The 25357-nt window shown below is 50.6% G+C and overlaps 1 protein-coding gene across 1 annotated transcript in view; it reads left to right on the top strand.

Annotated features, from left to right (window-relative positions):
* Nucleotides 1-433: 433 nt before the first annotated feature.
* The window catches only part of LOC148592954 (olfactory receptor 14C36-like), a 29987-nt gene continuing 5063 nt past the window's right edge, over nucleotides 434-25357 (top strand). Inside the window, exon 1 of the mRNA XM_088533005.1 lies at nucleotides 434-452. Within this exon, the coding sequence (XP_088389131.1) occupies nucleotides 434-452 (19 nt within the window). The remainder of the gene's footprint in view (nucleotides 453-25357) is intronic.

Consider the following 25357-nt stretch of genomic DNA (forward strand, 5'->3'; position numbering starts at 1 on the left):
ACGGCTCTGCACCAGCCCCAACGTGGTACAAGGCTGGGGCCCAGCAGGGTTTGTGGGGGGACAGGGCAGTGCAGGCTGTCATGGGGACCATGTCAGAGGGACATTTCTCCAGGGCTGAGCACCCTGCCCTGGGTGCTGTCTGCACAGTGGAGCCAGGGAGCCATGTGCGGGTGTGGGGATGGGCACACATGGAAGCCCCCATGTTCCCCTGGGAGAAGGGAACCTGCCAAGAGCTCTCCCAGCCCTGCCCCACCAGCACCAGTGATGGCCAGCCCTGCTGCTGCACCCACACTTTCTCGGTGCTGAACTAAACCACGTCCCCAAGCTGCTCCCTACAGCTGGCTGTAGGGACATGCATGGGGCCTAGCCATTCCTGGTCCTCACAAGCCGCTTGTTCAAGGCAATGCTGGAAGAACATCCTCTTGGCCCTGCCATGCCTGTGGCTGGGACAAGTGAGCAGTCCCCCCCGGAGAACGATTCCTGGGACAGGCACTTGGGAACAAGCAGCTGGCAGTGTTGATGGGAGTCCACCTGGGACATGCCTGCTGGGTGGACAAGGAGGCCTCAGGCTCCCCTCAGCCTTTTGGGGAGGGGTTGGTCACTGGGAGGACTGCAGGGAGGAGGGACATGAGTCCTCTGTGGTTTGTGAGGTGAAGGTTCTGACATGTGCTGGGGACCAGGGCACTGCTGCCTTCTAGGTCCTCTTCCAGCTCCTGGGAGGTCATTGCATGAGCCAGCCAGCCCTGGAGAACAACTATCTCCACAGCCTGGGAGCCAGTGCAGGGAGGCTGTGTGTACTTCAGGTGCCCTTTCAGCCACACACTTGTTCACATTGCTTAAAAGAGACTGTACCCATCTCCTCACCCTGCCTGGGTGGTTGGTCACTCCCACTGTGGTCTCGCCCTTGTCACCTACAAGCTCACACCCAAGCCCTAGCCCTTGTGTTCAAAGAGCTCCACACATTTGAGCTGCTCATTCACACCAAGGGCAGCCCCCTTGCTCATCTTCCTGCGGTCCATCCTGAAGATCTCGTACCCTGCCACTGTACAGGCTCTATAATCATGTGTGAGATTCCACCACATCCCAGCTATTCCAGCAACAATGTCTCAGTCGGATGAGCACCTCCATTTGCTCCTTTCTCAGTCCCAGGCTTTATGCACTTGTGCAGGTTTCAGTTGCAGAGCCTTCGCTATGGCACAGAGAACAGGTTGGTGATGGTGAAACTTGTTCTACCAAGGGCCAAGGACACAGCGTTTGCAGTGGCTGCACTTCAGAGCACGGGCATGCTGTCATGCAGAGCAGGTGTCAATGTGATGGTGAGAGGAGATTCCCACTAAGATAGCAAAGCCTGCAGAGTCCAGGGTAGGGGGAAACAGAGTTGGATCGCCCAGGCCTGGCAAGAGAGGGTTTTGCTCCCTGAGCTCCCTCTGCAGCCCGTTGGGGCCTGGGACAGAGCTGATTTGATGTCCAGGAAGGACAATGCACCAGTGAAGAAGGTCCTGGCTTGGGCTGTATTGCAGTGACCATGTGGACATCATTAACACTGTCCTTGTTCCGAAAAGAGGGTGACAGAGAAGAGAATTAGAAGGTTTCAAGAGCCCAGGGACACGAGAGAAGACCTTTGTGTGATATGCATCCCATTAGAGCATCATGCTTGCATGTGGACAGTGCAGACTGTGCCTAAAGGCAGAGGTGGGACTCATTTGTTTGGGCACAGGTGGGTCAAGGAGGACACCCTAGGGCACTTGCCCAGCACCACTGCAAAAGGACATGACTTTCCTGGGAGTACCAGGCTCTATCTGCCAGAAACATGCAGTTGTGCAGGATGTCCCAGGCATCTGACATGGCCCTTCAGGTCTATTTTTATGTCATTGGATGAAGAGTCTGACAGATGACATTATGGTCTTGCATCATAAGGACCTATTTGTGTCCCAGCTTCATAGTGGGTGCTGCTCTAGGAGTATTGGTCATCTGGGGTTATTTCTGATGGCCATGGAAATTCCCCACTTGGCCCCCAACTCATGATCTAGAAAGATACGGGTCTCCCAGCTGCTCCATCAGAGCCAGCAGACACTAGCACCACCTCCGTCTCATCCAATGTCACCATGTGTTCCTGTGGCCACCTCATTCCCATCCTTCGTTTCCAGGGATTCCCTGAAATGAGACAGATGCTGACTGCCGCCAGAGTTCCTCTCACCAGGCAGCTGACACTCATGCACACCCTGCAAACAGTTAATGTTATTCAGAGCAGGCACTTGATTCAGTGACACAGAAAGAGACCTGCAGGGACATGTGGGGTGTGTGGGATGTCCTGCACAATCACCTGGTTTTAGCAGATACAGCATGGGACCTTTACGAAAGCCATGTCCTTTTGGAGTGGTGGCTGGCAAGAGGCCTACAGTGACTCATGTTTCTTACCGGTATCCAATCAACAGGATGCCACCATTGCCTAAGGCCAAGTCCTCCTTATCTCCAGCCAAGCATGCTTCATAAACGGGAGAGCCACATCACATCAAGGTCTCTACTCTAGTTGCCACACCCTTATAGCTCTCCCTCAGTGGAAACTCATCCCACACTTACATGAGGGAAATGGGCTAATGATGATCTCAGTGTGGCAAATCACAGGCTACCCAGATCCAGGTACTTCTTCAGTGGCACCTTGTCCTTCTGGAGGGGGGTTCACCTCTGTCACAGGCCCAAGGTGCCATTAATTACCCCTAGGAAGCAAATCCCTCTCCTGTTTCTCCCTGACCTTGGGCATTACAGATTTTGCTCTCTTTGTGGGAACCTCCTTTCAGCATAACCTTGACAAGCACTCTCTACACAAGCATGTCCCTGCTGCCAAGTTGGGCAGTTGCACACCGAGTGTCCTTGACTCTTCGTAACAGGTTGCACCATTGCAGATCTCTTCTCTGTGCCACAGCTGAGGCTTTCCAACCCCAATATCCCACACAAGTGCATGCAGGCTGGGTCACAGGGGGGAGCAGATGGAGAGGCACGAACTGTCACTGCATTGAAAGGCAGTTGGAATAATGGAGATGCTTTGAGACCACTCACATGACTAGAGGACTGTGATGGCACAGGACAAGCTCCGCAGGCAGGAAGGTTAGGGGGGAAGAGCAGGATGGGGTGGATGTCCTTGATGTGAAGGGACAGCTCAGATGGAAGGAGCTCTTGCATGGCGTGGATCAAGGTCTGGGTGAGAGCTTGTGTAGGCTCCCTCCGGGTGAGGGAATTTGACAATCTGAAGGGCAATGGAGCCTAAATACCTAGAAGGTATTTAAGGACCACAGCCACCCAGCACAAGGATGGTCCATTCCGATGCTCATTAAAACTAGAAGACACCATGGGAAATCAGCTTGGCTACACAGGATAGTATTGTCTACTTTGAAGGGATGGTGTTACAATAAGGACAAAAACCAGGTCCTGTCTTAGGATAGATCAACCCTCCCAGTGATATGGGCTGGGGAATGTGTAGCTGGGCAGCAGCTCTTTGGAGGACCTTTGTGGGCAGTGAGCCAGCAACATGCTTTGGAGGCCACAGTGTCCTGGACTGCATGAACAGGAGTCCCCCTACTCTGTACTCATTAGAGTACCTCTAGATACTGCATCCAACTGGGGCTCTCTGCTCATCACGTGAAGTGAGTTCAGTCTCAGGCCTCCAAGAAGGTTGGGGGCTGAAGCATCACTTGGCCATCCTGTGAGGAGAGGATTTGGGTTTATTCAGTGCAAAGAAGTTAAGGGTTCTGCTGAAAAAAATCTTTTTTTTTTTCTTTTTGTCTGTGGGTCAGCACCTGACATGGCATCCCCAGAGTCAGGCCCTTCTATTGTTGTGAGGTTGCTTTTCAGGCCTGGTAAACACATGGCCTGCATAGAGAAGCTGAGGGCCATGAGGTTCTTTACCCTGCTCAAGTGCCACAGCTAATGGGAACAGAGCAGGAGCCTGTGACTGCCTGCAGGGTGGTTTCGGGGATGATGGAAGTTGTTCTGGTAGTGGGAAAGAGTTTGAGAAGGGGAAAGAACCACCAACTGCAGCTTGAGGTACCGACTTGACTTGAATAAAAGAGAAATGTCACTTAAGAGCAGTACTGTGGTGCAACAGGTCACCTGGTTTGGACCTGAGATCAAGCCATGCCTTCAAAGAACAGTCACTAAGGACAGCGAGACATGGGAAAAGACAGAGAGATGCTGGGATGAGAACAAGGTGGGGAAGCAGCCTGGGTGTCTACAGGCTGCAGGGAAACAGACACAGGCATGGGAAAGTGTAGGAGAGCCCAAGGAGGAGACAGCCGAGGTCAGTGCCGAAAACCTCCTCAAGAACTAGGTCTATGTCCTCTTGGCCATGGCTGGTGTGTCTGCCATTGAGGCCTAGGAGAAGAAACTTCTTCCTTCTGGCAACAGGGCCTCTGTGCCTGCTTTTCCCCAGGCATACAAGGTGTCCTGTATCAGTGTCCTGCCCGAGGCCTTGAATACCCCCACCCAGACACTGCTCCAACCAAAAGCCTTGGGCAAAGCATGATGGAAAGGATGTCTGTACTCAGGGACTGGGCACCTCTATTTGGTCATTCTGCTTGAAAACACACATGAAGGGTTGACTTGGTATCAGAGGAACCTGCACGTTGCCTTTTCCTATCTGTAATCATGGCTTCCAACTCTCTGCTCTAATCAGTCCCTGGGGAGGCTTTCCTTGGTAATGAACCACAGTGAGACCCATTAACCCTCCAAGAAACTTAAGGATGTGCTCCTGACTTGAACTTTTTGAGAAGTTTCTTCAGACTCCTCCCACCATCAGAGGTTCATGGACTCAGCTCCAACTACTCCCAAGTGATCAGTGAAATGCAAAACCCCTCAGGAGCCATGATTCTTGCCATAATTTTCTTCAATCTTCAAGTCTGCTGTAGCTAATTGGAATGGAGTGTATTAAAAATAGGCAGATCTCACTGAGCACCTGAAAAAAGAAAGATAGCTGTTTTTTTTCAGCTTTCTTATTTTTTCCCATGTTCTGAATCAGGCACTTTCTCCACTTCCTAGAGTGCCTCCCAGTGAAGTCTGGACACATGTGAAAAGCAGTATTTCTGAGGGGAGACCTGTATGCAGAAGATTCCTGCCCAGCTTCCCAGCCCTGCCAGTTCCCTCATCAGCCACTGGGGACTTGGATCACTCTGCTTAAAATCAAACTGTTTTTCCATTCCAGGAACTGAATGTTATAGATCATGTGCACCAAATTCCCACCTGAACTAGTGGCAAACAGGCAGAAATGTTAAGTGTGATGAAACAAAATAACCTGGATCCTGTGTCAACAGGAAACAAAACACACTTCTCAACTGCTAGTTGTGTACTGATTGCTTCCAAGGAGCTCCACAGCCTACAAGGAATAACCTTCCTTGAAGTGTTTTTCACAACTAGATAAAAAAAGGCTGGATAGACACATGGTGAAGGAGCTGGTTAGGAGACAACAAGAGACTCCTGAAAGACTCCCTGAAGCTCAAAGCAGCAAGGGAAGAGTTGAGAGGTGTCTGAACGATAAAGAGCAAGGGGAGGAGGAAGACTTAAAAAAAAAAATGGAAAGTGCAGATGTGCAGATCATCTGAATCAAAGCTGTCTTTCAAAAAGTTCAGCTTAATCAGCCTTGTAGAGAAATGTGAGGGATTGGTGAAAGGGTGTATATGAGGAGGGAGATTCCGCCCAATGTCAGACCCCATCCGGACAGATGTCTCTGTCAAATCCAGTTATCTGGACTTTCCTTTCTAGTCAAAGGAGGGAAATAAGTGCTCTTAACAGACTTTTTATTTCAGATATATTTCCTAATGACAAGCTAAGAGCCTGCGGGAACTGCCTCCAAAATTTTCAGCACTGCAGGGGAATACAATGAACATAGAACATCTCCAGCAGCACCGGCCTCTCTATGTAATCAAATTGAATACATCCCCTAAAGCAGATTATAGCCATAAGTGAGAACATTCCCGAAGAATAACAAAGATTGCCTTTTCCAAAACTTCAGGCAGTTTTTAACCTTATGAAATACATTTTCATTCTTCTAATTTGGCAGCACCATGTTCGTGCACTACTTTCACCATGGCCATGAAGTAAGGCAGGAAGCAGACTCCTAGATAAAGTTCTCAGGAGGATCTGTGCTAAGGGCACCTCTGCTCTTTTCTGGCCTATCACCTCTATCTTAAGTAGCACAGTGCATGAAACCCTGTTGAGGAAGTGAAGAAGAGTGAGTCTTCATTATTTACTCTTACTGAAGCAGGAGCAGGGAGATTTGGCTTTCATCAAACCATCCTTACTGTGCTGGACAATTTTTGTGGCTTCCTCCTTTGCAGCCTCTTCCCCTTTCCACATGCTGCCTTATTGACTTGAAGACCACATGCTAGTTCCCTGTGTAGTCAAGCTGAGCTCCAGAGATGTTTCCTAATTTTACCAACTGTTTGTATAGAGCATTCTTGATAAATGCTTAATTAATGGCTGCCTTTCCTGAGGTCCTCCACCTTCCATAGCTTCTTGCCTTTGTCCATCCTATGGAAGAGCTCCCTGTATCCAGGCTGTCCATTCTGCTTGGCATCCTCAGCAAGTCTGCTGATGATACGAAACTGGAGGAGTAGCTGATACCCCAGAGGGCTGCACTGCCATCCAGAGGGACCTGGACAGACTGAACAACTGGGTGGTGAAAAACCTCATGAAATTCAACAAGGCCAAGTGCAAGGTCCTGCACCTGGGGAGAAATAACCTGCAGACACCAGTACAGGCTGGGGACTGACCTTCTGGAGAGCAGCTCTGCAGAGAAGGACCTGGGTGTCAAGGTGGACAATAAGTTGATTGTGAGGCAGCAGTGTGCCCTCTTGGCCAAGAAGGCCAATGGGATCCTGGGGTGCGTTAAGAAGAGCGTCTCCAGAAGGTGGAGGGAGGTGATCCTGCCCCTCTACTCCCACGTGACCCACGTCCTGTCCCATGTGCTCTAGGTGACCTTATGTGCGCAGGGGGGTTGGACTAGACGACCTCCAGAGGTCCCTTCCAACCTTAAGCGTTCTATGATTCTATGATTTCCCCTTGCTCATCTTCCCTGGTGGTCTCTCATCTAGAATATCATGCTGCCCTTGAAGGAATGTAGCCATTCAAATGATCTCACCACATCTCCCTTCTTCTAACTACATGGCACTCCTGTGGCAACTTGTGCATCTCCCTTTGCACCTGGCTGCATCCCAGGCTACATGGGAGGCTTTTCCATGTGCCTCCCACACCTAGCCATGGTCTCCCTCTTGGTCAGCACTGGCACCTTTGCTTACCTGAAGTCCCCTCCATCTCCTCCCCAGCTCTAGATCTGGCCCTGGCCGCTTTGTGCTTGGTGGTGCCTGCATCTACAGCGTGAGGAACAAGGAGCTTAAGGATGCACAGAGGAAATGGGTTTACTTGGGGATATTCCAACAGCGATAAGCAGCACACCACTCTTCGAAAGTGATTTCATAGCTGTTTGAGGTGGTTTGGCTGTTCTATTTTGGATAAGCCTATTTGTACACAAATATCTAAATTCGTCAGAAAGAGGACTGGATTTAGGTGTCACTTGTGGGTGCCCAGGCCCCTGGAGATGGTGAGTGCTCAGGAGGGATCTGCTGAGGACAGTCCCACTCATTACAGAGATGGGACAGATGCCCGTCCTGCTGGAAGGGGCTATGTAGCCACCATGGAGCACAGGAGACATCCAGGGGCAGAACATGCCTGGAGTGGGGGTGAGTGCTGTGCTGGGAGAGGGGCTGCCCAGAGGGGCTGCAGAAATGATTAATGTATTCAAGACATAGAAAATATGGGTGCAATCACAGAGATTTCCTCTACGGTCCAATAGAGAGAGCAGTGGACACTAAAAGGCAAGGGCAGATAAATATTTTTTCACAGCAGATTCAGAAACTTCCAGAAGATTTCCACTCTTTCATCACTGGAGGACATTGAAAACAGCCCTTCATGTTTGCAGGCAGAGCTCAAGTGTCCGAGCACCAGCACCCAGTGGGACTTGGAGATGTCCCAGTGTCTCTGAGTGACCTGCGTGGGCCTGAGAGCTCTCGCAGGGATCTGTGGGAGAGCAGAGCCCCTCAGAGCTGCAGAGGGAGGCTGGGGACAGGGGACTACGGCACCTGGAATGGCACCAGATGTTCAAGACTCTGCCTTTCATGAGCTTTTTCATGAAAAAAAGATCATGCTGAACTCTAGGATGCTAAAACAGATCAATGAATAACAGTGGGAAGTAAAACAAAGCATTTACTTGCTTTAATTCTTTCTCTTAATTTCTTTACAGCTTTTTTTTTTAAGACATTTTCTAAAATTTCTGTTACAATAAGGCTTATAGCATTAAATAGAAGGTTTCCTTGTCCCACTCAGAGCCCAGCACTCAGAAAAGCCTCCCTGCCCACAGCTGTCCCTGCACAGGGCACGTCACACTCAGAGGTATTGTCCTCTCCTGACCGATGTGGAAAGTCGGGGGACCAGCTTCAAGGAAATGCACTCTTTTCACGTGGCTGACTTTGCCCAAAAGAAATCTACCCCAGTTAAAGCAAAGGCCATGGCCAGGAAGAAATGAGTCCTCCCCAGAAGAGCTCCTAGCTCTTCCCTCATCCCAGCTCCCCTTCGACACCATCCTTGTGCTCTCCGTGTTGGTGCCATCCCCTCTGCCTGCCTCTCCCTTCAGCCCCACTGCTCACCTCGCTCCCGCTCTCCTGCAAACCTGAGAGCCCATCTGTGGGCTGGGAGGAGGCATTCGCCTGCGGCTCCTTGTCCATGTTCAGGATCCTCTCATGGGGACCTGACAGTGGCACCAAGGAGAGCTGCTCCCTCCCGATGGAGCTGCTCTCCTCAGAGTGGGGATCCTGGGATATTTGCCCCCAAGAAGGACATGGTCACCATGGGGACCACCCCCTCACAATGGCCTTATGGGCATGAAGCCACTGCCATCACAAAGCCCTTATGGTTTCTATGGGGAGCCTATCATCACGTCCTAGTGCAGACCATAGAGATCTATCACCATGTCTTCATGGAGACCCCATCATGTCTTTCTGAAGATTACAGGGATCCCACTACAATGTCCTGGTGGAGACCATGGAGACCCCATTACAAAGCCCTGGGGGAGACCATGCAGACCCCATAACGATGTCTTGGTGGAGACAATGAGGACCACGTCACAATGCCCTGGTGGATACCTCATCTTGGTAGAGACCATGGAGACCCTATCATAATGCCTTTGTGGGAGCTATGGATCCCTCATGATGCCCTGGTGGAGACCATGGAGAGAGACCCCATCACAGTGTTTTGAGGAAGAGCATGGCAATCTCATCATAGTGCTTTGGTGGAGATCCGTAGCAGAGATCTACATAAGGCCACTGCTCTTGCTCTGCCTGCCAATCCTCATCCCTACAATCCTGACTGAATCTCTGTCCATCCCTAAGCAGAGCTCCCTGTATCCTGCTGCTCTCTCCAGGGTTTCCTTTGTCTCCATCTCCTGCACATTTCCCTGCCATCCCAGGCCATCAATTCCTCACTCTTGCTGGAGTCTTCTTCTGCCCAGACTCGCTCCCTATTTAAGGCTGTCCTCAGCAGCTTAGCCAGCTGGTTGGTGCCCATCAGTTCGGCAGATGGGAACAGTCTCCTTCCAAATGAAATGTGATAACCTGCAGCCTTACTGCCTTGCTGTGGCCTAAGCTCCAGGTCCTCCTCCAGCTCCTGAAAAAAAAAAAAAAAAAAAGCTGGAGGGGGAGAGAAGGAGTGGGGTGGGGAAAAAAGTCCTTCGCTCTTCATCCTCTCCATTTTCAGCTTGTAATAAGTTGGTATGAGGGTATGAGGGTACAATAAAGCAATATGAATTAGGGTATCTGAAATGCAGAATTAAACCATGAATCTTTAGGACATGTTTCTCCTTCTAGCATCAGTACATGCCCAGATGTGGACAGACCTAGACAGACTGGACAGCTGGGTGGTGAAAAACCTCATGAAATTCAACAAGGCCAAGTTCAAGGTCCTGCACCTGGGGAGGAATAATCGCAGACACCAGTACAGGCTGGGGACCGATCTTCTGGAGAGCACCTCTGCGGAGAAAGACCTGGGTGTCATGGTGGATGACAAGTTGACCATGAGGCAGCAGTGTGCCCTCGTGGCCAAGAAGGTCCATGGGATCCTGAGTTGCATTAAGAAGAGCATCTCCAGCAGGTCGAGGGAGGGGATCCTGCCCCTCTACTCAGCCCTGGTGAGGCCGCATCTGGAGTATTGTGTCCAGTTCTGGGCTCCACAGTACAAGAGGGGTGTGGAGCTGCTGGAGAGAGTCCAGCACAGGGCTACGAGGATGACCAGGGGCCTGGAACATCTGCCCTATGAGGAGAGGCTGAGAGAGCTGGACCTGTTCAGCCTGGAGAAGGCTGAGAGGGGATCTAATCAGTGTATATAAGTACCTCAAGGCAAGCAGTGAGGAGGATGGTGCTAGCCTCTTTTCAGTGGTGGCCACCGTCAGAACTGGAGGTAATGGCCACAAAATGAAGCACCAAAAGTTCCACATGAACTTAAGAAAAAATTTCTTAACAGTGAGGGTGACAGAGCCCTGGAACAGGCTGCCCAGAGAGGTTGTGGAGGCTCCTTCTCTGGACATCTTCAAAATCCACTTGGATGCAGTCCTGTGCCACATGCTCTAGGTGACCCTGCGTTTGCAGGGGTGTTGGACTAGATGACCTCTAGAAGTCCCTTCCAACCTTAAGCATTCTATGATTCTATGATTCTATGATTCTAAGCTCCAGAAGTGCCTTTGCCCACTCTGACCCATGGACAGCACCAGCAGCCCCTTTGCTGGCCCCCTGAGTCCACGAAGCAGGGTTAAGGAGATAATGAAGGGATACAAGGCACCCAAGAGCCATGCCAGTGCTGTAGGGACCATGGGTGTGCATGTGCAGGGGTTGTAGGTGGGCACAGGGGCCGCTTGTGACTATCACAGCTGCCTAGCCTGCGGGACAGGGCAGGATGGCAGATTTCTTGAAGCAATCTCTGGGAAAGCAAAGGTGCTACTGCAGAAGTCCCTAGGCCTGGGTAGCCAGCAGTCCATCCACACTGAGGACCTCATTAGACCAGTCCCTGTTCATATCATCTGGCAGAGTGAGCAGAAATTCAAGGGAGGAGAGCTAGAAGGGTGTGAGAGTTCAGAGACCAGAGCACAGAGTTTAGAGTTTACTGTGATGTGTCTCCTTTTTTTGCAGCGTGCTGTGTGCAGGCGGGATGGATTTTCCCTACAGTCAGTGTTGGAATTCATTTATTAGTGTAGAGGTAGGAAACCCAGTATAACCTGGGGCACTTGCCCAGCAAGCACTGCAGTGGGACATGTTTTCCTACAGGTGCCCTCCTGTACCTGCTCCTGTCCCCACTGCTAACACTTTCCTGTTTTCTTTCTGTAGAGAGAACTCTGTGGACAGTTCTTGTGTGAAATCCTTCAGACCCTCAAGCTCTCCTGCTCACGCTCCTACCTCAGCCATGTTAGGCATCTTATTATTAGTGCCAGTTTAATGTTTGATTGTTTCATTTTCACAGTCTTATCCTACGAGCAGATCTTTGCTGTTGTGCTGAGAGCAGGGCCAGCACAAAGCCTTTTCCATGTGCCTCCCGCACCTGTCCATTGTCTGTTTTTCTCTTAGTACTGGCATGTTTGCCTACCTGAGGTCCCCTATGTCCCCTCTCCTGCTCTGGATCTGGTAGTGGCTGTTCTGTACACAGTGGTGCCTGCACTGAATCCCCCTCATCTACAGCACGAGGAACAAGGCACTCAAGGAGGCTGAGGAAAATAATTTCACAGATATTTTTCAGCCTTGGGAAATTGTCATTGCTCTCTAAAAAATGACTCCCTCAGTATCCCGTACCAATGCTGAACATTGTTTCTTCACTATTTTTTTAATATTTATATTTTTAATATTTTTTCACTTCATTTTTATTAACAGTAGTAGTATTTTATATCCTGTTGCTACCCAAACTGTTGCATATCTTCCACCTTAACTGAGACTTCTCTGTTGCGTCTGGTGTCCGCACTCTAGAAACCTCATGGCCTGTTTACATCCTGGTCTTTGCCTTTCCAGGGAATGTTAGGGGGATTCAAGAGCCTTCCAACCTGTTCTGCCAGTAAGAACCAGGGCCTATGATCCACAGACTTTGTCATGTTGCTTAAAGATGTCATCCACTTCATCAGCCTGACTGCATGGTCTGTAGCTCCCGGGATGATGTCACCCTTCATCTGATGCTCACCCACAAGCACATACCCAAACCTTGTCCATGCCATGGAAGCACTTTGTACATCCGAGCTGCCCTCCACACAAAGGACCTGCCCCCTCCTCCTCTTCCCTCACAGCCTCCCCTGAAGAGCTTTTACCCCAGCAGTGCAGGCCTCCAGTTGTGTGAGTGATGATAATGCATCGCAGTTATTGCAATGGTGTTGAGGTCCTGTGACAGCTTGTGCTTCTGTCTCCATGCCAGACTACAGGCATTTGCATATATTTGGACTGCAAAACATCAGGATGTGGCACAGAAGACAGATTGGTCCTGGTGAAACCTGTTACCAAGAGCCAAAAACGCTGTGTGCAATGGCCCCACTTGAGAGCAGAGCCATGCTGGCATGGAGAGCAGGGGTCAATGCAATGGTGAGAGGAGGTTCCCACTAAGAGAGCCAAGGCTGCAGTGCCCAAGACCGGGGAGAAACAGAGCTGGGCTGTGAGGGAACGACAGGAGAGGGGTTTGTTGCCGGAGCTAATTTGTAGCACCTTGGGGCCTGGGACAGAGGTGAGCCCATGTCCAGGCAGGAGAAGGTGCCCCTGAAGATGTCCTTGGGCTTGAGCCAACTGTGATCTACCAATCCTGGGGTCATCATTAGCCCCATCCTGTTTTCCAGGGTGCAAAGAGGTTGTGTGGGAACAAAGCGAGAAGTTTTAGGAGAGCAGAAACCAGAGCTGACCCCTTGGTGTGAGGTGCCTCTCCCAGTTATGAAGCACGCTCACCTGTAGGAGGGATTGGACATGGTTAGCATAGATCCCAGGCTGTGCCTCCTAGAGGAGACATCTGGTTATGCTGGACAAGCCAGACATCTGTCTTGGCCCTGCAGCCTATTTCTATGTCACTGAATTAAATGTCTGCACTGAATTGTATGAACTTTTTGCACTGTAATGATCCACCAGGGTCTCTACATTATACTGCACTGTATTATGGTGCTCGTGTAGTGCCCCCTTCTTGCCCCTTTCTGGGTGTCCTGCCTATTCGGGGCTTCATAACTAGGGCCTTCCGGAGTGGGACACTTCTAACTTTCATAGATAGTCATCCTATGATGAAACAGATGGCAACTTTGGAATCCCTTTTTATCCATTCATTAGGAAAGGACAACAAGTGTGATTCTTTTAGGTTGCTTCGTGCACATTTCCCAGGAGGAGGGAGCACAAGGGACAGAGAAATTGGTGAGTTCAGCTGTTCCTCTGCTCCTGAGCAGGGCCAGGCTCCTGGGACGGAGGCAGCTCGTGGCAGCCTGGCAGCACTGCCCAGAGACAGCCGAGTGCAGGAGCAGCTCCTGTGCCAAGAGCAGCAGGGCTGCGGGCACTGCCTGCTGCTGCGGACAGCAGAGGAGAGAAGGCAGCGAGAGGGGAACGGCAGTGTGGAGCGGGAGCAGAGCTCATTGTGGGGAAATCTTCACAGCCCTTGAAACAGTGAGTCTCTGTCTGCAGGGCAATACTGCTGAGGTTCCTGGAGGGGGTGTCTGCATCCCAACCAAAACATGGCTCATAGGATTTTTAATGGTCTCTCTCCTGGAGTAAGCAGAACATAGCAGGAGGAGGAGATGCTTCAGGGCAGGAATTCCCTGACACATGGTCAGAGGATCAGAGTATGCTTCTCTTGGGTATGTCACTTGAGCACAGGGCTGTAGGGCTGTGAAGGCAGGGAGTGCACCAAGGTCTGCCTGGGGCTGTGATTCAGAGCAGTGTCCCTGTACCTCATGGTGCTGTTTGCCCAGGGCAGTGACTCTGCCACCTGTGAGGGTCAGCACACAGCCTCTCCAGGGAGCTCCCTGTGCTGCTGTGGGGAGAAGCTTTGGGTGGGAAGAGAGATCCCTGACAGGGCAGGTTCTTTCTGCCTTTGAGAGGTGCTGCAGGGGTCAGGTTCTGCTCACAGCTCCAGCACATGCGCAGGACATGTCTGAGGGGTCCTTTCAAGAGGAAAACCAAGAGAAGAGCTGCTTGAAGGAGAAGGAGCTTTCCTTCAGGTCTCTGCACTTTCACTTGCCTCATTTTGACAGGGAGAATGAAGGAACAAGTTTTCTGTTTTGGCAATGAGCTGGGAGTCGTAAACCTTCACTCTGAGAGATTAAAAGGTCTGTGAGAAATGTCAGTGAGCTGCTTCATCCCCACTTTAGCCTAAAGGCAGCATCAGCATCTTCTTTGCAGCATCCCAGGACTTTATGTGAGCTGCTCCATTCCAACCTGCAACCACAGAGCTGGCCCTGGACATTGCCAGAGGTTTCTGTAGGGCAGAACTGAGCACCCAGAGGGTGACATGGGATCTTTGAGCAGTGACAGGGACAAGACACTGGGACAGAGAAAGAGCTGCCAGCAGGGACAGCTCCAGGCAGCAACGATGGGCAGGGAAGGAGAAGGAACTACAGGGCATGGAACTCTGGCTGAACTCTGCAGCCAGAGCTGTGGCAGAGGAGAGGGGCATCTCTTTGGTGCCTCCCCACCAAGGGGCTGAGAGGGGCAGTGCTGCAATGTCCCCCTCTGCAAGCTGCCATACCCTGCAGGTAAAGAGAAGGTTTTCAAGAATGCCTCTCTGTCCCTCTCCTTGCCTCCCTTGGCAACAGGGTCATGGTGTTGCTCCTTAATCCTTCTCCTGTCCATGCTGCTCCTGTTCTTGCTCTCTGCTTCCTGTGCTTGGGAGCATTCAGCTGCAGTTCAGGCACCAAAGCTACAAGTAGTGGAAAAGAAGGATTTCCAGGGGAGTGAGCTCTCCACAGCCCCATTCTGTCCTGTGGAGCTCCAGGAAATGCAGTACAGAGAAATGAGTTGACTGTCCCTTAAGGAAAGTCCATCTTAAATCCTCACAGTCATTTGGCTGTTACCCCGTGATGCCCTGCAGGCTGCCACCTGCCCTCCAGAAAGCTTCTGCTGTCTCATGGCATATTTGTGGTATCCCAGCAACCCATGCGGAACTTATGGAAATACTGATAGTATGGAAGTGATGGTGGGAGGCTGTAAATGGGCAGCAGAAAAGGGTCTTGTGTGTTGTTTGCTAGAACGGGAGTGTGGAGACCTCCCTCAGGGGCATGTAGAAAGGGTGAGAAGGTCAGAGATGGGCACTCTGAAACCAGACTCTGCTCTCTCTTTTTAGACTAACATCATTTTGTAGTTAGAAGAGGCATGAGCCTAAGAGATCTGGGAATGAGACAAATAGATAAGAAAAAGACATTAATTTATTTTCCTTTTAAGGGTGTCTCCTAACTTGTCTCTGTCTGTTTTTCCCTTGGTGAGTTCCCCATATGTATGGGGAGGAAATGTCCAACAGCAGCTCCCTCAATGAGTTCCTCCTCCTGCCATTTGCAGACACGCGGGAGCTGCAGCTCTTGCACTTCTCGCTCTTCCTGGCCATCTACCTGGCTGCCCTCCTGGCCAACGGCCTCATCATCACAGCCGTAGCCTGCGACCACCGCCTCCACACCCCCATGTACTTCTTCCTCCTCAACCTCTCCCTCCTCGACCTGGTCTCCATCTCCACAACTATCCCCAAATCCATGCACAATTCTCTGTGGAACATCAGGGACATTTCCTACTGGGGATGTACTTCACAGGTTTTTTTCGTATTTTTCTTACTTTCAACAGAGTTTTCTCTCCTCACAGTCATGGCCTATGACCGCTGCGTTGCCATCTGCAGACCCCTGCACTATGGGACCCTCCTGGACAGCAGAGCTTGTGTCAAAATGGCAGCAGCTTCCTGGGCCAGTGGTTTCCTCAATGCTCTCCTGCACACTGGGAACACATTTTCCCTGCCACTCTGCCAAGGCAATGTGGTGGAGCAGTTCTTCTGTGAGATTCCCCAGATCCTCAAGCTCTCCTGCTCAAATTCCTACCTCAAGGAAGCTGGGCTTCTTGTGATTAGTGTTTGTTTAATCTTTGCATGTTTTGTTTTCATTGTGGTGTCCTACGTGCAGATCTTCAGAGCTGTGCTGAGGATCCCGTCAGAGCAGGGCCGGCACAAAGCCTTTTCCATGTGCCTCCCGCACCTGGCCGTGGTCTCCCTGTTTCTCAGCACATGTGCATTTGCCTACCTGAAGCCCCCCTCCATCTCCTCCCCAGCTCTGGATCTGGTGCTGGCTGTTCTGTATGCAGTGGTGCCTCCAACAGTCAACCCCCTCATCTACAGCATGAGGAACAAGGATCTGAAGAACGCCCTAATGAAACTGGCTCAGTTGGTGCTGGAAATAAGCTCCCTGTCCTTTCTAACAAGTAGTTCCTAATGCAACTTAGATAGTTCTGTGCTTTGAGCATTCTCTCTGTGTTTATAATGATTTTTTTACATAAGTTTTTGAATGCATCCTCCTTTGCCAGGAGAATGAACCCACTTTGTGTAATTGCCATACCTGCTGTAAATATGTCTATCCTTGTGTCTCTGTGTCAGTCCTGGCTTCACTCAAATAGAAGTGGATTTCCTCACTGCAGTACTTGAAGGTTTGCCGCTCCTTCCAAAGTCAGATTCTAAAATGTGCTCAGGGACTTTCACCATCAAAGTATCTGTTTCTTTCTCAGGGCTCTCCAGGGCCTCCAGCAATGATCTCATAGATGATGTGTTAGGGAAAGAGGGTTGGATTCAGTTCTCACCTGTGGGTGCTCAGAGCTCCTGCAGGTGGTGAATGGTCAAGCCGTATCTTCCATGTGACAGGGCTGAAGATGGATTTGGAGCCTCCAGGAGAGCATAGGGCATCTCCAAGGGCACCATGTTCCTAGCAGTGAATGGAGCTTCAGAAACCCAAGGGGAGCCACCCAAATGGAAAGGGCAAAAACAACGAATGTCTACGCTAGGGAGAGCTCTGCAGTGCTGCAAGAGGCAGTGGGGACCCAGGAGGCCCAGGGAAGGGAGCCTGGAGAATCACTGAGGTCACCTTCAGTGTCAGTGTTTGGCTGCCTGGACAGCTCCTTCCTGCCGGCCTCGGTGCCTGTAGCCAGAGGACCAGCCGGCCCTGCCCAGCCTCCCTCCCAGCTCAGAGGCCAAGGACGGCTCTGCACCAACCCCAACGTGGTACAAGGCTGGGGCCAGCAGGGTTTGTGGGGGGACAGGGCAGTGCGGGCTGTCATGGGGACCATGTCAGAGGGACATTTCCCCAGGGCTGAGCACCCTGCCCTGGGTGCTGTCTGCACAGCGGAGCCAGGGAGCCGTGTGCGGGTGCAGGGATGGGCACACATGGAAGCCCACGTGTTCCGCTTGGGAGAAGGGAACCTGCCAGGAGCTCTCCACCTCTGCCCCACCAGCACCAGTGATGACCAGCCCTGCTGCTGCACCCACACTTTCTTGGTGCTGAACACAACCACATCCCCAGGCTGCTCCCTACAGTTGGCTGCAGGGACACCCATGGGGTCTGGCCATTCCTGCTCCTCACAAGACGCTTGTCCAAGGCAATGCTGGAAGAACAGGCCTGGCACCATCCTCTTGGCCCTGCACTGCCTGTGACTGTGACAAGTGAGCAGTCCCCTCCAGAGAACGATTCCTGGGACAGGCACTTGGGAACAAGCAGCTGGCAGTGTTGATGGGAGTCCATCCGGGACACGTCCTCTGGGTGGACAAGGAGGCCTCAGGCTCCCTCAGCCTGTTGGGGAGGAGTTGTCCGCTGGGAGGAGTGCAGGGAGGAAGGACGTGAGTCCTCCTGTGGTTTGCGAGGTGAAGATGCTGACATGTGGCAGAGACCAGGGCACTGCTGCCTCCTCGGCCCTCTCCCAGCTCCTGGGAGGTCATTGCAGGAGCCAGCCAGTCCTCAAGAACAACTATTCCCACAGCTTTGCAGCCAGTGTTGGCAGGCTGTGTGCACATGGGGTGCCCTTTGAGCCGCACACTTGCTCACATTGCTTAAAGGAGACTGTACCCACCTCCTCACCCTGCCTGGGTGCTTGGTCACTCCCATTGTGGTCTCACCCTTGTCACCTACAAACTTGAACTCAGGCCCTAGCCCTCATGTTCAAAGAGCTCCACACAGCTGAGCTGCCCCTTCACACTAAGGGCAGCCCCTTTACTCATCTTCCTCCGCTCACTCCTGAAGATCTCCTACCCTGCTACTGCATGAGATGTAGAATCATGTGTGAGATTCCAGCACACCTCAGCAATATTTCTCAGTCAGATGGGCACCTCCATCTGCTCCTCTCTCTGCCCCAAGCTTTATGCACTTGTGCATGTTTTCATAGCAAAGCCTCAGCTGTGGTGCAGAGAACAGGTTGGTGATGGTGAAACTTGTTCTACCAAGGGCCAAGGACACAGCGTTTCTGGTGGCTGCACTTCAGAGCACAGGCATGCTGTCATGGAGAGCAGGTGCCAATGTGATGGTGACAGAAGGGTCCCACTAAGAGAGCAAAGCCTGCAGAGCCCAGGGCCAGGGGGAAACAGAGCTGGGTTGCCCAGCCTTGGCAGGAGAGGGTTTTGCTGCCTGAGCTCCCTCTGCAGCACCCTGGGGCCTGGGACAGAGCTGAATTGACCTCCCTGAAGGACAATGCACCAGTGAAGAAGGTCCTGGCTTGGACCGCTACTCAGTCACCCAATGAACATCACTAACACTGCCCTTGCTCTTGTCATCCAGTGGTGAAAAGGGGTCTCTTCTCTAGTAGCCTCACCCTTAAAATCTTGTAGCTCTCCTTCTCCGGAAACTCTTCACACCCTTACATGAGGGAAATGGGCTAACGATGACCTCCATGTGGTAAATCACAGCGTGTCCAGGTCCAGGGGCTTCTTCAGTGGCACCTTGTCCTTCCTGGAGAGGGGTTCACTTCTGTCACAGGCCCAAGTTGCCTCTAATTACCCATAGAAGGCAAATCCCTCTCCTGTTTCTCCCTGGCCTTGGGCATTCCAGACTTTGCTCTCTTTGTGGGAACCTCCTTTCAGCATAACCCTGACAAGTGCTCTCTACACGAGCATGTCCCCGCTGTCAAGTCATTGCACACACGGTGTCCTTGGCTCTTGGTAACAGGTTTCTCCATTGCAGACCTCTTCTTTGTGCCACAGCTGAGGCTCCCCACCCCAATATTGTCCACAAGTGCATGCAGCCTGGGGCACAGAGGAGGGCAGATGGAGAGGCACAAGCTGTCACTGCACTGAAACACGGTTGGAATAATGGAGATGCTTTCAGACCACTCACACGACTAGAGGGCTGTGATGGCAGAGAACAAGCTCTGCAGGCAGGAAGGTTAGGAGGGAAGAGCAGGATGGGGTGGATGTCCTTGATGGGATGGGACAGCTCAGATGGAAGGAGCTGTTGCATGGCGTGGATCACGGTCTGGGTGAGAGCTTGTGTAGGCTCCCTCTGGGTGAGGGAATCTGACAATCTGAAGGGCAATGGAGCTTAGGAAAACTAGAAGGTATTTAAGGACCACAGCCACCCAGCACAAGGATGGTCCATCCCGATGCTCATTAAAACTAGAAGACACCTTGGGAAATCAGCTTGGCTACACAGGATAGTATTGTCTACTTCGAAGGGATGGTATTACAATAAGGACAAAAAACAGGTCCTGTCTTAGGACAGATGGACCCTCCCAGTGATATGGGCTGGGGAATGTCTAGCTGGGCAGCAGCTCTTTGGAGGACCTTTGTGGGCAGTGAGCCAGCAACATGCTTTGGAGGCCACAGTGTCCTGGACTGCATGAACAGGAGTCCCCCTACTCTGTACTCATTAGAGTACATCTAGATACTGCATTCAACTGGGGCTCTCTGCTCATTACATGAAGTGAGTTCAGTCTCAGGCCTCCAAGAAGGTTGGGGGCTGGAGCATCACTTGCCCAGCCTGTGAGGAGAGGATTTGGGTTTATTCAGTGCAAAGAAGTTAACGGTTCTGCTGAAAAAAATCTTTTTTTTTTTTTCTTTTTGTCTGTGGGTCAGCACCTGACATGGCATCCCCAGAGTCAGGCCCTTCTATTGTTGTGAGGTTGCTTTTCAGGCCTGGTAAGCACATGGCCTGCATAGAGAAGCTGAGGGCCATGAGCTTCTTTACCCTGCTCAAGTGCCACAGCTAATGGGAACAGAGCAGGAGCCTGTGACTGCCTGCAGGGTGGCTTCGGGGATGATGGAAGTTGTTCTGGTAGTGGGAAAGAGTTTGAGAAGGGGAAAGAACCACCAACTGCAGCTTGAGGTACAGACTTGACCTGAAGAAAAGAGAAATGTCACTTAAGAGCAGTACTGTGGTGCAACAGGTCACCTGAGATCAAGCCATGCCTTCAAAGAACAGTCACCAAGGACAGAGAGGCATGGGAAAAGATAGAGAGATGCTGGGGTGAGAACAAGGTGGGGAAGCAGCCTGGGTGTCTACAGGCTGCAGGGAAACCAGCACAGGCATGGGAAAGTGTGGGACAGCCCAAGGAGGAGACAGCCGAGGGCAGTGCCAAAAACCTCCTCAAGAACTAGGTCTATGTCCTCTTGGCCATGGCTGGTATCTCTACCATTGAGGCTTAAGAGAAGAAACTTCTTCCTTCTGGCAACAGGGCCTCCTTGCCTGCTTTCCCCCAGGCACACAAGGTGTCCTGTATCAGTGTCCTGCCCTAGGCCTTGAACACCCCCACCTACACACTGCTCCAACCAAAAGCCTTGGGCAAAGCATGATGGAAAGGATGTCTGTACTCAGGGACTGGGCCTCTGTTTGGTCAATCTGCTTGAAAACACACATGCAGGGTTGACTTGGCATCAGAGGCGCCTGCACTTTGCATTTTCCTATGTTTAATCATGGCTTCCAACTCTCTGCTCTAATCAGCCCCTGGGGAGGCTTTGCTTGGTAATGAACTGCAGAGGGACCCATTAACCCTCCAAGAAACTTGGGGATGTGCTTCTGACTTGAACTTCTTGAGAAGTTTCTTCAGTCTCCTCTCAGCTTTGGTGGTTCATGGACTCAGCACCAATTACTCCCAAGGGGTCAGTCAAATGCAAAACCCCTCAGGAGCCATGATTCTTGCCATAATTTTCTTCAATTTTCAAATCTTCTATAGCTAATTGGAAAGGAGTGTATTAACATTAGACTGATTACAGTGAGCACCTGGAAAAGAAAGATGGCTGTTTTTTTTTTTTTTTTTTTTTTGAGCTTTCTTTATTCTTCCATTTTCTGAATCAGCCATATGCACTTTCTCCACTTCCTAGAGTGTCTCCTAATGAAGTATGGACGTGTGTGAAAAGTAATGGTTTTGAGGGGAGACCTGTATGCAGAACCTTCTTGCTCAGCTCCCCAGCCCTGCCACTTCTCTGATCAGCCACTGGGGACTTTGATCACTCTGGCTAAAATCAAACTGTTTTTCTCACTCCAGTAGCTGAATGTTACAGCTTACAATGAATAACCTTCCTTGAACTGCTTTTCACAAACAGATAGTAAAGGCTGGATAGAGTGAATGACCTGGTTAAGAGACAACAAGAGTCTCCTGAAAGACTCCGTGAAGCTCAAAGCAGCAAGGGAAGAGTTGAGAGGTGTCTGAACGATAAACAGCAAGGGGAGAAGGAATACTCAAACCATGACAAGTGCAGATGTGCAGATCATCTGAATCAAAGCTGACTTTCAAAGTGATAAGTGTCAGACCCCATCCATGCAGTTGCCTCTGTCAAATGCAGTTGTCTGGAATTCCCTTTCTAGTCAATGCAGGGGAATAAGTGGTCTTAACAGACATTTGATTTCAGTACCACAGGGGAACACAACTGCCCCCGGGAATCTCCAGCAGCACCAGCCTCTCTATGTGATCAAATTGAATCCAACCCCTACAGCAGATTTTAGTCATAAGCCAGATCATTCTCATAGAATAACAATAATTATCCCTTCTAAAACTTCTGGCCATTTTTAATGAAATACATTTTAATTCTTCTTATTTGGCAGCACTATGTTGGTGCACAACATTGACCATGGCAATGAAGTAAGGCAGGAAGCAGATTCCTAGATAAAGTTCTCAGGAGGATCTGTGCTAAGGACAACTTTGCTCTTTTCTGGACTATCACTTCTATCTTAAGTAGCACAGTGCATGAAACCCTGCTGAGGAAGTGAAGAACAGCGAACCTGCTTTGGTGCCTCCAGGAGGAAGACTGTCTTCTGTCACAGACTGTCCTCCATCCCACTTCTACCCAAAGAGCAGCCCACAGCAGTTATCATGGAGCTGAGGCTCACCCTCATCTCAGCCTGTGCTCAGACTTTGTGCTCTTTCATCCCACAGGACTTTGATCCTGTCTTGCCAAATGCCAAACCCTCAAACCAAGCCCCAACCCCAGGCAATCCCACAGGTCTGCCCGGGGCACGTACTTGCCAGGGCAGGGACAGAGAAGTGACCTCTCCAGTTGCCCCTTTCAGACATTTCTCAGGCTTCACTTTGTTGGTGAAGGTTGACTGAAGCCAAGCAGGGCTGCACTTGCTAGAATCCCAGTCCCATTCAGCCGTTAGCCCACATTTTCCTTCTTCATTCTTTTACTCCCACTGAAGCAGGAGCAGGGAGATTTGGCTTTCCTCTAACCATCCTTACTTTGCTGGACAATATTTCTGGCTTCCTCCTTTGCAGCCTCTCTCTTCCTCCCCTTTCCACATGCTGCCTTATTGACTGGAAGACCACACGCCAGTTCCCTGTTTAGTCAAGCTGGGCTCCAGAGATGTTTCCTGATTTTACCAACTGTTTGTATGGAGCATTCTTCTTCTGAACAGATGCTTACTTGATGGCTGCCTTTCCTGAGGTCCTCCACCCTTCAGAGCTGCTTTCTTTGGTTCATCCTATTGAAGAGCTCCATGTATCCAAGCTATCCACTCAACATAGCATTTCCTCCAGAATTTCATGCTGTCATTGAAGGAATGTAGCCATTCAGATGATCTCACCATATCTCTCTTATTCTAATTATGGGGCACACCTGTTGCACATCACTCTTTGAAAGTGATTTCATAGTTGTTTTAGGTAACAGCGGTGTTTTGGCTGTTCTGTGTTTGATAAGCATATTTCTACGTGAATATCTAAATTCATCTTTCTCCTCGATAGGCACAAACCCACTTGGTCTGACTCAGCGCCCTTCTGTCAATCTGCCCCACATTGGGTCAGAACTGGCCTCTCTAGTAGTAAAAGAGGATTTTCTCTTGTCTGTACTTGAAGACTGGGCTCCTCTTCCAAAGTTGGAAGTAAGAATGGAAACAGGGAATAGCCCTCAAAAATATCCCCTGGAAACCTCTGGGTTTTGCATGGGCAAAGGCCAACAGCTCCTAGAGTGATGTGTTAGGGAAAGAGGACTGGATTCAGTTGCCACTTGTGGGTGCCCAGTGCCCTGGAGAGGGCGAGTGCTCAGGAGGAATCTGCTGAGGACAGTCCCACTCATTACAGAGATGGGACAGATGCCCATCCTGCTGGAAGGGGCTATGGAGCCACCATGGAGCACAGGAGACCTCCAGGGGCAGAACATGCCTGGAGTGGGGGTGAGTGCTGTGCTGGGAGAGGGGCTGCCCAGAGGGGCTGCAGAAATGATTAATGTATTCATACATAGAAAATATGGGGGCGATCACAGAGATACAGTCCAATGGAGAGAGCAGGGGACACTAAAGGCAAGGGCAGATAAACAGTTCTTCACAGCAGATTCAGCAAGTTCCTGAAGATTTCCACTCTTTCATCACTGGAAAACATTCAAAACAGTCCTTCATCTTTGCAGGCAGAGCTCAAGTGCCTGAGCAGCAGCACCCAGCGGGACTTGGAGATGTCCCAGTGTCTCTGAGTGACCTGCGTGGGCCTGAGAGCTCTCGCAGGGACCTGCGGGAGAGCAGAGCCCCTCAGAGCGGCAGAGGGAGGCTGGGCACAGGGGACCACGGCACCTGGAATGGCACCAGCTGTGCAGGACTCTGGGACTGCATCCCACCCACTTCTGAAAATCACTTCCCTTTTCAAGAACAGATGATCATGCCCAAGTCTAGTGTACTAAAACACAACAACGAATAAAGGCCGAAAGTATAACAAATGATTTTTTTTGCTTTAATTCTTTCTTTTAATTTCTTTCTAGATTTGTTTTTAAAGACACTTTTAAACATTTCTGTTATATTCACGCCTATACCACTAAGCAGGAGGTTTCCTTGTCCCACCCAGAGCCCAGCGCTCAGAAAAGCCCCCTCCCCTTAGCTGTCCCTGCCACCCCTCACTCTCTGCACAGAGCCCGTCACACTCAGAGGTGCTGTCCTCTCTCGACTGGTGCAGAAAGTTGGGGAGCAGCTTCAAGGGAATGCTCTATTTTGGCAGGGCCAACTTTGCACAAACTAAACATATCCCTGTTGAAGTAAGTTTTAAAGATGTCTCGAAAGTATCACCAGTGCAATAATTGAAAAACAAAATCCTCATTTCTAAACTTTCACACAATTTTTGCATGCAGCATCATGTTTGTAAAAACTGCTCGTGACTGGTCACCAGCTGTATTTAACTTCATTCACCATCACTCTCTGGGCCTGGCTATCCAGACAATTTTTCACCCAATGAAGGATACCCCTGTCTAAGTCATGATCAGCCAGCTTCTCTAGGAGAACGCAGTGGGAGACTGTGTCAAAGGCCTTGCTAAAGTCTAAGTAGACCATGCCCACTAGCCTTTCCCTCATGCACTAGGCGGGTCAGCTCATCATAGAAGGAGATCAAGTGTGTCAGGCAGAACCAGGGGTTTTCTTTTGCTCTCCATAGGTGTCTTCCAGCTCACGGGGCAAATACTTTGGGGAAAATTGATCTTCTTGTTAAAGACTGAGCCAAAGAAGGCATTGAGTACCTCAGCCTTATCCTTATCCTTGGTGACAATGTTCCTTGCCACCTCAAATAAAGGATGGAGATTCTCCTTGACCCTCCTCTTCTTGTTAATGTATTTGTAGAAACATTCTTTGTTGTCTTTTGCTACTATGGCCAGATTGAGTTCTGTCCGAGCTTTCAGCTTTCCAATTTCCTCTCTACATACCCTAGTGATGTTCCTGTACTCTTCCCAAGTTGCCTGCCCCCTCTTTCAAAAGTGATAAACACTGCTTTTCTTTCCCAAGTCTCCACGACAGTTCCCTCTTCAGCCAGACCTTGCTTCTTCCCCTCCGAATCATATTTTTTGGCATACAGACATAGCCTGCTCCTTCATCTTTAAGTTTTCCTTCTTGAGAAAAGTCCAGCCCACCTGGATCACTTTTGTC

The sequence above is a fragment of the Tinamus guttatus genome, unplaced genomic scaffold, assembly GCF_059628265.1.
Source record: "Tinamus guttatus ecotype Peru unplaced genomic scaffold, ASM5962826v1 Tinamus_guttatus_pri_ptg000474l, whole genome shotgun sequence".
In the NCBI taxonomy this organism is placed as follows: Eukaryota; Metazoa; Chordata; class Aves; order Tinamiformes; family Tinamidae; genus Tinamus; species Tinamus guttatus.